Raw genomic sequence first — 14,561 nt, forward strand, 5'->3', positions numbered from 1 at the left:
TTACTGATTGAGGAAGGCAAAGAGGTATCTCATCACTATAAGGACCGACCTGGGCAAAGTAAGGAGGAGTTTGCGGATGTGAAGAGCCCTCTCATAGAGATTGTCTATTCCTGCAAACAGAAAAAAGTATTTTATGTTCCCTTGTATATGATTGTCCAAAAGAGCATTCAATCAATTTGCTCAATTTACTTTGACTCTTTATCATCACATGCCTCTAAGTCAGTATTGTCTAATTTTGGCCTATTAGAAAAATGAGATCTAGAAGTTCTTCCCCCTCTCATTAAAACCACACAGCTTAGAAGTAACAGTTTTTAAAGATAAAATCTGTCTAAGTCAAACACTGGCCACTTGCTGAGCTTGACAGCTCACAAAACCACAAAACCAGTACATAAATAACCTGAAGGAACCAAAGAAAGATGTTGCCCATTCCTTTTAAATACAGATGCATTCTCTTTATTTAAATGTTCATATCAGATATATAATCCAATCACCGATTTGGTGACTCTAGCAAGTTTTCTTAATCAAATATCCACCTCTAAGTCTCTTAGTGGCAAAATAGGAGAAAGGCCTTATTTTTTTTTGGTATGGAGCCAAGAAACACAAAGACTGCATTCTTCTCAAATGATTTTATAGCAATCCATGGAAATTCTTCTGAAGTGGGAAAAATCATCTGATAAAAGCTTCATTAGTAATATGTCTTGTAGGATGCACTATCTTCTATGTTGGTCAGAAAGGCTATGTGGCTGCATGTGGGGCAATGCTGGGATAAAATGAGCTTTTTTTCAGAATAAACAGTATCTTGGTTTTTAATTCAGTGTGTTTTCCAAGTCCACAATAAATAACACTTGGAAACAACCTCAAATTTCAGTAATGCTTTTTATATGAGCCAAGAAAGTATGCTGCAATTAACAACATCTAGGGGAAATCTTAGCAGACTAAGATGAGAAATCCTGTCCAGTGGCACTGAAGTGGATATTAAAAAATTTGAAAATCAGAAACAGGAGCTAATTCCAATAGCTGAAAAGCCAATTGTACCACAAAATGTGGTATTTAGGAGTCCACAATTAGAATAATTACTTAAGTAAAATTGTGGTTAAGTGTAAACAGAATTACTGGTGTGTATTACTTATGTGCTCTTTGGTATGGCTATTTCAGTATTTATTTGTAGATGCAAAATCTGTGTTGACTTACATTTCTTAGAAGAAAACTGGTATCTACTAATTGTTATTTTGGTATTAAAAACTAAGCATTAGAAGAGCATGCTGGCAGCAAGACCTTTGTTTGCAACCTAGCAGGGTTATAGTTCATTAGGAAATGCCAGTGCAGTAAAAGGGTGTGAGATCTGCTCCCACATCAGCATTCACAGGAGATTCCACTGGCTCAGCACCACTAGTGTGCTGGGAACAAAGGATTCTGGAATGGGGTCAAACTGGATTCCATCAGAGTTTCTGCAGAAGGACAACAGCCTAGCACTGCTGCCATGAAGGAAGTCCATTTATATTATGGTATCTACTGCAGGAGCAGAATAGCAAAACTCTGGCAAGAAGTAAAAACCTATTCACCAGCAGAGACCCTGAAGGTTGGACAGTGTCCCTGGTGAGCTGCTGCAGGGCTGGTAGAAAAAAGGACTGCTGACAAGCTGTATAATTTATAATCTAATGAGTCATTCTGAACCCAAACACTAGCTGGAAATCAGTTCAAGACGTCTCAAGTGGAGCATGGGACCTGAAAATTATTTTTATGTTTCTTGTAAACACGGACTGCATGAGTTAAGAAGTATTTCTGGTTACTGGTTAAGAACCGGTGTCCATGGCAGAGACATGCTAAGTCCAGGCACTGCCTACACAGAGAGGATCCACAGAGCAACCACAACTCTCCTTTCTCATTCCAGTGCATCCTTCAATGCTCCTGCTTCAGCAGCACTGTGCTGCATGTGGGAAGCTGGAGGGGACTTTTGATGCAACATCAGGACTTGCTTTCTGCACTACAGCCTGTGGCTAATGTCTTGTGCAACAGTCCTGCCTCCTCCAGACAACTCTGGAGACTGGCCCTGGGCCAGGTTCAGTCATTGCTGAATTCAAATCAGACCTGAGAAATGCACCGGGCTGGGACCCCAGCTTGGGTTCAGCAGCTCCTTCCAGCAGTGTGGTGCCTGTATGGCTGCAATAGCTCTGTCTAAACTAGAGAGCTAAACCAGGATAGGACATCCAGGCAGGCAAGTACTACTCAGTAGCTATCACACTCTCCAGTGTGCTTGTGGTCCCTGCCAACTACAATTCTTCCAAGCAATTCCTAGACAAGTTTGACAGGATGCATGAGTTAGTAACCAGTCCCAGTAGGCAGCGCAGAGATGGCAGAGTAGGTACAGAGATTCTGGCTGTGTAGTCATGTGTTGAACTATCCCAGCTGTCCTACCAGGAGCATGATCAGTACTAGGTACTAGAAGTGACCTGAACTCCATGCTGAAGCTGTTACAAGCCATACGTGCTTGAATGAGATGTGTTTCCAGTACTTTCCTGGTAACCCAGACCCAGTTTCCATGAAAGTCCCTTTATTGAAAATCCAAACTACTGTCAAGTGGCAAATTTATGTGCTTTCCACATAATTTCAAGAGGCTTTTATTTTCCAGCACTGATTTGCTTTAAAGGAGCTAGGTAACGATGTAATGTATTTGCATGCTGCTTTTAAATGTGGAGCTGAGTTTCATCGTTGCTTGAGTGTATGCAGTACACTAGTGTTTGGGTACTTAGGAAAGATGGAATGAATACAGAGCAATCTTTTTACATGCAGGGAGAAAGAATTTGCAGCTCTGCTGCTTCCCATGCATAGGAAAGCTAAGGCAATGCTTTGCCTCCACTGGCTTTGCAAAAGAGAGCCTCAGGGCAGAAGGGCCATCCGAACTAGAAGCTCGCTGCTGCACAGAAATACTGGCGAGATCAATGCTGGAGAAAGCACTGGAGAAAAAGAACACATCTCCCCTCTCACAGCACTTTTGTTGGAGACACTCTTTTCATTAGTCTGATTTTTTTACCTGACTGCCTGGTGAGGTATTACCCATTTCTCAGCTAAGAAAACAGAAATGCTTGATATTACATGATTTGTCCTGGTAAGGCAATTTAACTGCCAAGCTGAAACAGAAATCAGGGGATTTGAAAACTGGTTCATTACTCTAATGATATGATGAGACTCATATTCCCAAAGACAAGCAAGAGGACAAGCCTCTGGCAAGGCCAAACACACTGAGAATGAATGTATTTTTTCTGACTGTTCAGAGAGACAGGGAAGAGAGATCTCTATGAAGGACACAGGAATATCAACTACAAATCAAGACTAATGTCAAGCAAATATCACACAGTGAAATGGTTATTATTTTCTAGTTCCCAGTTCTCAGATCAAAGCAAAACTTTTGGAGCTCTGGTCTGACACATCTGCCTTCCAGACCCATCTCTGCCATGGGGTCAAACCCACAAGCAGGAAAGTTTACTTCATGAGAAGCTGTTTGTTGTGGGGACACTGAGTTTCTGTCAAAGCAGAGCACAGGAGATTTCCTAGGGTGAAACAAGAAGAGGGGAAGGAGCCAGCTTCTGGAGTTTCATGACTATAGCACTTTGTGGAAGAGCCAGACACCTGAGCCCACAACTATTAATGTATTTTCATCAGACAAGAGTGGAACAAAGTATCCTAATAATATAAGGAATTTGATTTTCTGTGTATCCATAACATTATCTAGGCATTTAAGTTTCTGAGGTGTTTTGGTTCTAAGAAGTCTCCACCAGTTACTACAAAAAATGAAAAACAGAGAACTTGTAGTTCATTTAAGTCTACAATCTTAGCCTCTAACTTCACTTTAATCCCCTCTGAGAGATGTCTGTTCAACTTGTTCATAAAATCCCCCAAAAAGGCAGATCACAAGCTCCACAAGAAAATCTGTTGAGGTGCAATCCTGCATTGCTCTTGGAAAAGATTTTATTTACTGATCTCACATGGACTTACTCTGCAAACCTTCCTTGTCCTTGATCTGGATGAATGAATCCAGATGAGATTAATGTCATTGCATATATTTATCAGCTAGCTGCCTCCCTGTCAGCCACATGGTAAGGACTGGTTCTCAATTGCATGAGATAGACATAAATCGTGGGCACTCAAGCCTTGAAAAGTGTGATCTTAATTCTCCAAGAACATTGGAACCTCTTCTGGAGAGGCACCTTCACTTACTGTAGAGACATACAGAAACAATGAGACTCTACTTTTCCAGCATAAATAACAGTTTTAACCACCTGGTAACTCATGATGAGGTTTTTGCAAAGGTAACTAAAGTGAAACAGATCAGAAGTGAACAATCTACCACAGAAAAGTCAAGGAAACCTGAGAAGGGAGAAAACACAACTACTAACAAAAGCCCCCAAACATAAACAAAAACTAAATAAGAAATGAAAATAGGAGTATATTCATCCCAAATAACATCAGGGAAATGTAAATTAACGTTTAATTAAACAATAACTCTGAGGTAGTGGAGCACATAATAGACAATATACTCAAATATATAGATGCAGTGATGCAGAATACAAGTCTTTTGCAAGACAGTAATTGCTGGTGGTTTCTAAAGAATTTTGGGCCAACTGGACAGCTGCTTACTACTCTGTTTTTTTAATCTGTAGAAGCGAAGGAAGCACTGTACTTGGTCATGCACATGGCCTCTCCTGCACTGGAGGTGAGACACGGTTTTCTAACTGAGAAGGTACAGCCAGGGAGCAGGCAGAGCTCAGAAATATCAGTTATGGATTGCAAATGTTTGACCAGCTTCTCTTAACAGCCAGCCTCCATGGGCCAATCTCAGTATGAACAACAGGACTGCAAACATTTGGCAAAGGGAAGATACTATTGATCAAAACATATGGAAGGAGAAACCTGGTGTCAGCAACTAATGAATTGTGTTACAACTAACACCTGGCGCTGTGGAAGGTAAGCATATTTCACAAGCAACAGCAGCACAAAGGAGGAAGCAAACAATGGCAATGTAAGATGTCTTTCTACTTTAGGATCACGGCTTTGAAGGATAAAATCCAATCTAGTATCTCTTTGTGGGGGTTACTTGCTATTTCCACTTGGTGTGGTGCCGTCTACTAACAGAGTGAATGCCTAATGCATATTTTACACACCCTGTGAATGTCAAATGGGACTGAGTTACACTTGCAGATGTAATTTTTATGGTCAATTTGCAGCTGACAAGTTATCTACATGAATATGTAGTAGTGCTGAAGTTAACAATTTGTGCCTCTTTTCATTTTGGTAGATGAGTCCAATCCAGCTCAAAGATCCGTATATATTAACTCAGCAATGCCTCTTATAGCTCTTTCAGATCTATTTAAGGAGGCATTACAGGAGGACAAACCCAGCAGTCTCCACTGTCACTCAGGGAAGAAAATACTTCCTATTTTGTTGAAACCTTTTCATGAAGAGTTGACGATTCAGAATAGTTTTTTACTTTTTAAGTAATGGGCAATAGTCTGGAAAAGCAGTAAAATAATTTTCTTTCATAACATTTATTTCTTTAGGTAAAGAGGCACTGCTGGTAGCAAGGGACTAAAATGACAAAAATCAGAAGGAAAAAAGATCTAAGTCTTCATTCATCTTGCCATTTTTGTCCATGAAATTAAAAGCAAGGGAGATAAAACAATGAAGAACTGTAATGCTCTGTGTGGATGTTAAGCAGTCTGAATAGCTGAGGTGTGTCTGCTGCTACATGGCACAGCTACCTATGTAAATGTGGGCTTCAGTAAGCCATCTGTGTAAGAGCTCACACAAGGAGAGAAACTGCAGTCCCCCAGAAGTGAAGTGAATTACAGCCAGCCCTACTGAGCTCAGCTTCTGCACCTTTTGCCTCCATGTAGCCCCTGCTACCAACACTTTTCTTGTCTTTGGCCCAATCTGTTTCTACAAAGGGGCAGAAAGAAGTACACTGAGACTCCTTCTTCCCACCTTCCCACCCCAACCGTGGATTGTCCTCTGGATTACAGAATGCTGCTGGGACCAAGAGTAGCCACTCTTTACAATGAGAATAAACAATTATGGCCTATAATCAGATGGATTCTTTATGCTCAGTTCTACCTTTCATGCTTGCTCTGGGCCAGTGCATATAACTTGGCCCAAATTTTATCTAAATTAGATCATAAGCCCAAACAGAGTAACACTGTTCTCATGAGTGTAATTAATACAAATTGCCCCAAAAATCACAGTTATTTCACATTGTTTCCACTGTATTTACAAAATGGAAAGCATTAACTCACAATGCTCTATTTCATTTGGAAATATATGCATAAATGTAAAGGAATTTCTCAGTGGCTGTACTGAGGAAAGGTTCATTTTGCAGCTGTAGCCTCAAATATGCCCGACATCCATAACTAAGTACTTCAGTTTCAAGGGGTTTTTCACTGGCAGCATTACATTTCCATATAAAATGTGTGACATCTTGCCCTGTTACAGTTTTATGTGAACATTAACTTTAAAAATTTGCTTTCTCCCTCTCCCCTTCTGTAACAATTTCTGCCAACGATTAAAAAAACACATTGACATCTATTTTGAAAAACAATTTGAAAAGAATGTTTATTCCCTTCCTCACTGTTTTTCAGATCATGAATGCAATATAAATTAAGAGTATTTAAACAGCTTAATTAAACATGTTAAAGTTTTCTGGACTCTTTGTATCTGTGTAATTGTGATCTAAAGAAGTTACAGTAACCTAAGTTCTCACATAAAAAGGGAGTCTGGCCCTGCTCCCATTAGCAGAAAGACCAAGATACATAATACGTGAGGCCATATAAGCACAGAAAAAAACCTAATGCAACTATGACTGATACAAAGTCTGAAATGAAGGAAAAATCTTGCCTGGAAGATTTTATTTTCCACAAGATATACAGTGTTAACATTAAAATACAGCAATGGAAATGTTGCTTTAGACTTGCAGTTTGTGACAGTATGTACCATGTAGGTGCTACATAGTGTATTTCAAAATGTTTGCTTTGTTTTTTTTCCCAACAAAGCATCCTTATTCCTTGGAAGTGGTGCATCACTCAACAAAACACACAGAATAGTACACAGCTGTAAAAATACTCCACCTCAGGCTTTTCAGATAACCAGAAGATGCAGCCACATGGCCCCTTGTTCTCAGCATATAGTTCTGGGGTTGGCTCTGGGTGCAAGGCACAAGAGCTGTTTCTTTCCTCATACTTCATTCAAACTCCCCTCACTGTGACAACACAAAGTAAATTGACCCTGGTGTGCTCAAAGAGAAAACCCCCTTTGTCCCATCTTGCTCCACACTTAACTCTCCTCCCTGTGCTGAAGGCATTGATATGCCATTTCAGCATTCCCCAAATGATAATCTCATGAAAACCAAACCCAGCAACAAAATCAGTCCCCCCATGCTTCTCTCAAAACCTGTAAGAAAACAGATCTCGGACTGTTACAACATACTATCAGACTAAAATCCTCTGCTTTCTTGTACAACAGCAATAGCAGAAGTCAAATCTTGCAGAACTACTCAGTCATTACACCTTATTTTGACAAACTGTCATAAAGATGACAATCCAGATTTATGACACCCTCAGAGAATACTCAGTCTAAACCAGATCAGATGGGAACATCTCTTTCTCAATAAACATTTTAAAATGTTGTGAAAAGCAGTGACTTTGTTCTAGGCTATTGCTGTTACTGATTTCAATTCTTCTGGATGACACTATTATTTAAATAAAAGGTTGCCAACCCTTTCACAAGAAAATAATTCATTGCCTACTAGGAACATTCTCTATGGAAAACAAGATCTAGCACTAGGGATCTAGTATTCACAGATATTTTTCTTGAAGTTCTTAACAACAAAATAAATACTTTTTTCAGGATACCTGAACTGGAACCCTCTCAGGCAGTGATGCTCTGAAAGGTTGTTGAATCTCTCTGGCCTGTGCAGTTGCCACATACATCTATCTGCTCAGTCCCCTGAACTTCTACCCCCTCCTTTCCAAACATTCCCTCTTTAGCACCCTCAACAGTGAATGAGAACTTTGAAATCATCCAGGTTCCTCTTCTTGGAACACATTTAAAAGGCTTTTTTGAGCAAGTATCTTTGCATCTCCTGAGCATTCACTTGTATAATCTCTGTAAACTGAACGCTCCTTCATGGCATTTTACAATTTAGTTTACAATTGTATTTAAAGCTCTTCAACACAGCAGACTGCAGTAATGTCTTCACATATAAGAACCACCGTTTAGATTTTTCTTACTGCTTAGTCAAAATAAGGAAGACATAAAGAGATCAAATGGGCAGAATCTGACAGCAGAAACTTTAAGAAAGAGATCTGGTACAAATGTTTAATGATGAAAGTGGTTTTTCATTTGAACAGCTTATCCAAGAATGTGGAAGATTTTCTATCAACCAAAGCCACTAAATCAATATTTTTTTCCAGCAGATATGCTTTAATTCATCCAGAAGTTATGGAAACTGGTACAGGATTATTAGGTAAAGTTCTATCATCTCTGTCATGCAGAAAATCACTCAGTCAAAATGATCCTTTTCTAGATTTCAATTTCTATGACTTGCAGAGATTTTCTGGGCTGTAGCACCCCAGTCATTTAAAGCTGAACTGAAGCAGAACCAGGATTATGCTTCTTAAAAATGACAGTGTTCCCCTCAGCATCAGGGATCAGACTGCTAAACTGTGTTACAGTTTATGTTAAATAAATAAAAAATGTTACAAACATTTTCTGTAAAAAAAATTAAACACAAAACACTGCACGCAGATGTGGTCACAGTGTTCCACATATTTGTAACCTCCAGGAGAAATTACTGCAATCCTCCCTATGTGGGAAGCAAACCACACACACTGTGTCCCCCAGATAGGGAACCAAAATCTACATCTAATTGCCAGCCTGGGACATTGTGCACCCATCAACTGGTCCTGCCTGCTGGGCTGAGACCTCTGCCAAAATAACTGTTTAGAGAGCCTGATCTAATTAATATCCCAAAGGACTGGCTCTCATTGCTTGTGAAACTGCCTCTTTCTCCATTTGGTTGAAGGAGGCAAGTTATAAAGGAAGGGTAGAAAGGGAATTCTTCCTCAAAGCTAGCTCCTCTGACCATTGTGCCCACAGGGAACAGCAAGTCTACTGATGGTTGGCTTGGCCTCACCCCTCAGCACCTGCAGGGGTCAGTGAACTGGAAGAGGTTTTGTGCATGTCAGAGCAATTCACTCATCCACAGGCAACTTTCCAAATTACTACAGCCCCACTGTGTGCTGGCTGTGAGCACCAGCAGCACCCAGATCGGGTGACGCTCCTCCAAGGCATTACAACTCGTGTGTAGGAAGGCAGACCAGGCTCTCCAGCAGACAACACTCAGCTGTCCCCCTCCATCCCTGCACCCAAGAGCTTTCTGGGTTGGAACAGTGGTTTTCAGCTGAGCACAATAAAGGTCCAGAATCACACAACGTTAAGCAGTTTGTTACTTATTCACCAGTGCTGACCCCAAGCTGTGGGGCATGAAACCCTTGGAAAGGAACACAATCTGTTTGCATGTTCATGACTTCATGTACTTCTGTCTGCCTCACTGCACAGAGGAAAATAATGCATTTAAATTTAATCATCCCTTGTATACCAAAAGGTATTCTTCCTGCCCTATTAAACAATGAATTGTACATTAATCCCAGTGGAAAAAGGGAACAACCACAGCTGTGAGTATGACTAACAACTGAGCCAAACTGCTACACAGGGCAAACAATCTCAGGAAAATCTGTGAAGTAAGCTCTTTTTTCAGGCTAATACTGTGTATCTGAAAGTAAAATTCTATTGAGAAAAAACCAGAAATTTCTACTTACTGATACAAGAAATAAGATCATTAAATCTTTCCTTAGGAAAGACAGGATTTTCCAGCCCTCGGAAATAGAGCTTCAGTACTCCAGCAACTGAGTTAATGTCATGGTTACTTTGGTCATCTGCCAAAGGATTTTCACCTTAAAAAGTAAATAAAGTGAATGAAGCACACATGCAGAAGCATTCTTGCATGGAACATTTTTATAAGTGAGTGACATTCTGGGTGAGTTTTTATTTTTAGTGTGTGGGAGGTGGCAATGCAAGCATTCAAGTAAGATAATAAACACTGATTTAGAAATCCCAGGCTATGATTAAACTAAAAAAGGGCAGCCTAAATAAAGCTTGCTTAAAATTACATAACCTAGTGATCTCTTAGGTCCTGAACTTCCAGCTAGGTATTTATGGACATGCTGTGATTTACAGTTAGCAAAATAAAAAAGCCAAATGCTCTCAATTGAACAGGGTTTTGCAGACTTTTATTTGGAGCCCTACTAAAACAGAGATCATTCATTGAACTGAAAATGTGTCTTCATTCTCAAAAGTTAAAACATCAGGAGTATGTGCAACTATTTTGTTGAAAACCCAACTGAAACTTCAGCCATGACTGCAATATTTTATTTATGTCATTTTAAAGGCTTCATCTTTATTTTGAAACACTTTAAAATATACGAATCTTCAAGGATAACACTACCTAGGAGGAGGAGTTAAGAATAAGCAGATTTAAAGTTGTAGAATAGAGGGATGTGGCTTCACTTAGCAAGTGAAAACAGCTGCTTCACGTGTCTTGTCAAAAAAAAGATCAGGTTTAATAAGATATATATAACGAATACTGGGGAGTAAAATACTGCAAGTATTTTTTCATGCTTTTAGTCACAAGACTTCTTGCTCCAAGGTATTTGTCATTAGCAGATGATCTGCAGAGATTTTAATTTTCCCTAGAAATTAAAATAACCCAGCTTTTAAGACTCAAGAAAAAAAGAATGCAAGGTTTAAAAAAAATTGTAACAAGTACTGCTTTAATACAGTCGAAGGACGGCTGGATCCTGGTTTCCCTAGCAGAGCAATCCTAGGCTGGGTGTTGCAAGCCACTGATATCGAAAAAGCTGGTTTTACTTCCTGGCATTTTTCATGTAATTCCTCCTCTGGGGCTGAAGTTTCCTTTGGGAATGAAAAACGGAATGACGATTTTTTTTACCCCCCATTTTCCTGGACTGTCATGCAACTTTGGCAGAGGGATCAGAAAGTCGAGCACTTGTATTCCAGAACATCAAGCAACAGGACTTTCTAATTTCCTTAAGTAGACTCTTGAATCAAATTAAACCTTTCTTTTCTGATGATCTTTAAAATAAAATATACAAAACCTATTATTTGGAGTTTACCATTAACAAAAAACTTATGCTTACAGTTGATTGAAGAGTCATATATCCTGTCTAAACTAAATGAGAAAAATCCTCAAGCTCCTAGCACATAATGGGGGAAAACATAAACACAGTACAGACAATCTGTCTAAACAGCCAAGAAAATAATTAGAGTTTAAAAGATTTTTAGATGTCAGATATTAAGGTGCTCAAATAAATGAAAATCCAATTACCTCTCTCAAATGAATTTTTAATATCATTGACTTCCACCTGGGAACCAGACACTCTAAAAATTCCCTGATGCTGAAGACCTGCAGAAAAGATGGGACACAGTAGTTAAAAATTAATTTATTTTTTAAGATACTTTAAATCTGTACTTTAAAAACAAAGCTGTAGTGCTAAATGAGTAATGTAAAAGATATACAAAAAAGTGAGGCCAGTAGTGAAATGACAGTTTTTTTCAGAGCTTACCATATAAATTTATAAATCTGATACAGCTTTCCACAATAAGAGGAATGACTTGCCCTGAATCCTGCCAAAAAAAGAGCAAAATGAGTGAGCTGCAGATCAGAAAGAGGAAACCTCCCTGCTAGGGCCTCAATGTGAAAATGCACTTTCTTGGTCAATCTAGATGAACATACAGTGCTGGCAAAAAAATCACCCCAAAAAAAACCCCCACTTCTAACAGAGTTCTCTTCCCGTTTAGGGAGCGAGGAAAAGGAACAGGTGAAGAAAAGGATTATGGTTCTCAAAATCATTTAATTGGGGAATTCAGTTCTCTACCTCTGTCACCATATCTGGCTAACACTGTATGTGACATCTAAGCTCATGCATGCATTTTAGATTTTTGAAGCAAAATGAGTTAAAGCAGTGAATTTGCCTTTTAAAAATATTATTATTAAGAATAATAATTCATGATGAAGATGATTCCTCTGCATCCATTTAACTGACCTTTCTTTTCCTGGTGAAGAAAATCCTACACGGACCTAATTACACAGGACCCAATTCCTCAATGTGAATTTTTTTTGTTGTCGTTTTGTAGGGGTTTTTATTTTTGTAAAAAGAAGTTTATTACAAACAACTTACAAGGCTTTTCTGGATTTTCTGGATTATCAGAAACATTCTTGGAGCAGAGCCACCAAACGACATTGCGTGGGGTACCACAATGTGTCCCTCCTGAGAGCACTGCTGTGGGCTCTGCTGCTTTGTGTGCCCTGCCACTGGGCAGATGATGGCCTGGCATGTTGTTTCTGGCTGCTCTAAAGGGCTGGTAATCCCCAAGTGGTGAACTGCAGCTACTTTGAGCCGAGCATGTGGTTCAGCTGCTTCGTCTCTATGCACAAGGTTACTGGGAAAGGGAGGTCACAGCCTGTATCTCTCCACCTGCCACTGGCAGAGCTCAGGAATCACAGCTCCTCAGCTCAGCAATGATACAGCACTAGGTTTGTAGCTATGTTTTGTGTTACATGGAAGTGTTTTAAAAAGGGATAAAAAGCATTTGTGATGGGAGGGGGAGAAGATGACTATACACTAATTTTTAGCAAGTTACTTGTCTTTTTCCTTTAAACTGCTTATTTTCCAAAAGAACCACTGGAAACCTTTTGTTTTGGAACTTTAAAAAATGGGTATTTTAACCCAAGCACACTAGTGACCACAAGTTATCAAATATAGATTAAAGACATAAATGATGTAATTAAAAATTATTTGGTAAAGTTGGTGCTTATGCTGCAGAAACTACTGCTTCGTAAATAATTTTAGAATTTCTTGTCTTGGAAGCTGTTCCAATTTTTCTTTCCAAATGAATTTCCAATATGTAAGAGCTCAGAGAATTGACTAATTTATTTGGAAGTTTAGTATAAAATCATTAATTCAAAAGCCCCTTGTAACTCAGTTTACACATTTCCTCTTACAAATTACTACTTCGTTTTCATGCTAAACTATACTAATGGGAAGTTTATGAATTAAGCTCAAGTAGAAAAATACAACTGAAAAGTTTGAAAAATAACACACAGTTAAGCAATGAAACACTGCACTTCCTGAGGTAACCTAACCCCCTAATCTTACATGTACTCTGTGCTGTTTTAGTGGGGCTTACAAAAGACTGTTATCACTAACTATGCTATTTAAATTGTGGCTTGTTTGTCTTTTAATTTAAAACCTAGAAAAGACTGGCTAGCCAAGAACCAGTAATGGCTGGATTAGCATTTCCTCTTTGACTTGTGTCATGGTTGAGTAACAGCTAAATAAAAAACCCCTTGGAACACTTCAGTTGTTAAACCCAGGAACACCATCATCTTCACCAATGCTGAGCAGCATGGCTCTCCAGAAAAGCAATTAGAAAAAATGCACAACATGCATCTATATCTCCTGTTAGTACACTGGTTCATGCAAAGAGTGTAAAGCCTAGGAAAAGACAGTGTTTGCAGTAAGAAATTACAAAAAAACCCCAAAACTCAATTCCCTTTCACACTTGGTTTTGAGAATCTGTTCAGAACCAGACAAAACTTTGTACTTAAGTAATACCCTGAAATAATCTAAACTAACAGCTTGGCCTTTTGGCTCTAATCAAAGGAAAATAATTTGAAGTAACAATCTGTGTTGGTGAGTGTCAACAGCAGTGACCCTACTGCTACTGTGAATTTAATCCAATATGTGTAGTCAGTGAATGTATGTTTGTGACTAGCTGCAATTTCTTATGATGCAAAACTCTAACAAAAAGCAGTTTGGCTTGATACTGCATTCCACTAGCTGTGCTTGTCAAAATGCCTCATCCCTACCATGAATGACATGGTCTTTGGGCAGAGATGCTGTTCTAACGTAGCTCCCATACTGGCAAATCTGTCATAAGGCTACCAGCTTTTTTGACCTCTTTCCTTTTGAAAGATTAATTATGTAGGACTCCTCACTTGCAAGTAAGCCCAGTCAGCCACACTGCCATGTGTAATAACCCTTGTCTCTGTGAGGAAAAATCATGGGGTACCATTTCTCCTGATTTGCTTTGTCCTTCCCAAGTCCAGGGGCCCTCATTGTGAGAATTTCTGTTTCCTTGCTTTGTTTCAAGAAAGAAACGTAAGCAAGAAACTGCTCATGATGTGATCATGATCATGATCATCATGTGACGATTTCTCAAAGTCTTTGCATTTCATGGCACCTCATGTGTAACAATAATAATAAAAATAAAAATAATAGTTTTCCCTTTAGTTGTACTGAGGATGACTGAAAGTTTAATTCAAAGACAGCTAAATCAGCACTGTACTGAACACAGAACTTGTTCTGCAAAATGTTTGCCAATAGCTATACTGAACAAGAAAAAAAATCCCCGTAACATTCAAACCAAATTCA

General features: G+C 39.1%; 1 protein-coding gene across 2 annotated transcripts in view; it reads right to left on the reverse strand.

The window, feature by feature from the left end:
- LOC131592051 (SLIT-ROBO Rho GTPase-activating protein 1) overlaps positions 1-14,561 on the reverse strand; it is a 139,716-nt gene that overhangs the window by 18,518 nt on the left and 106,637 nt on the right. For both annotated transcript variants that reach the window (XM_058863305.1, XM_058863304.1), the window contains exons 13-16: positions 11,691-11,751; positions 11,453-11,530; positions 9,867-10,001; positions 5-110 (exon numbers count right to left, since the gene is read on the reverse strand). In XM_058863305.1, coding sequence (XP_058719288.1) covers positions 5-110; positions 9,867-10,001; positions 11,453-11,530; positions 11,691-11,751 — 380 coding nt within the window. The remainder of the gene's footprint in view (positions 1-4; positions 111-9,866; positions 10,002-11,452; positions 11,531-11,690; positions 11,752-14,561) is intronic.

Source organism: Poecile atricapillus, chromosome W (genome assembly GCF_030490865.1).
Source record: "Poecile atricapillus isolate bPoeAtr1 chromosome W, bPoeAtr1.hap1, whole genome shotgun sequence".
Classification (NCBI taxonomy): domain Eukaryota; kingdom Metazoa; phylum Chordata; class Aves; order Passeriformes; family Paridae; genus Poecile; species Poecile atricapillus.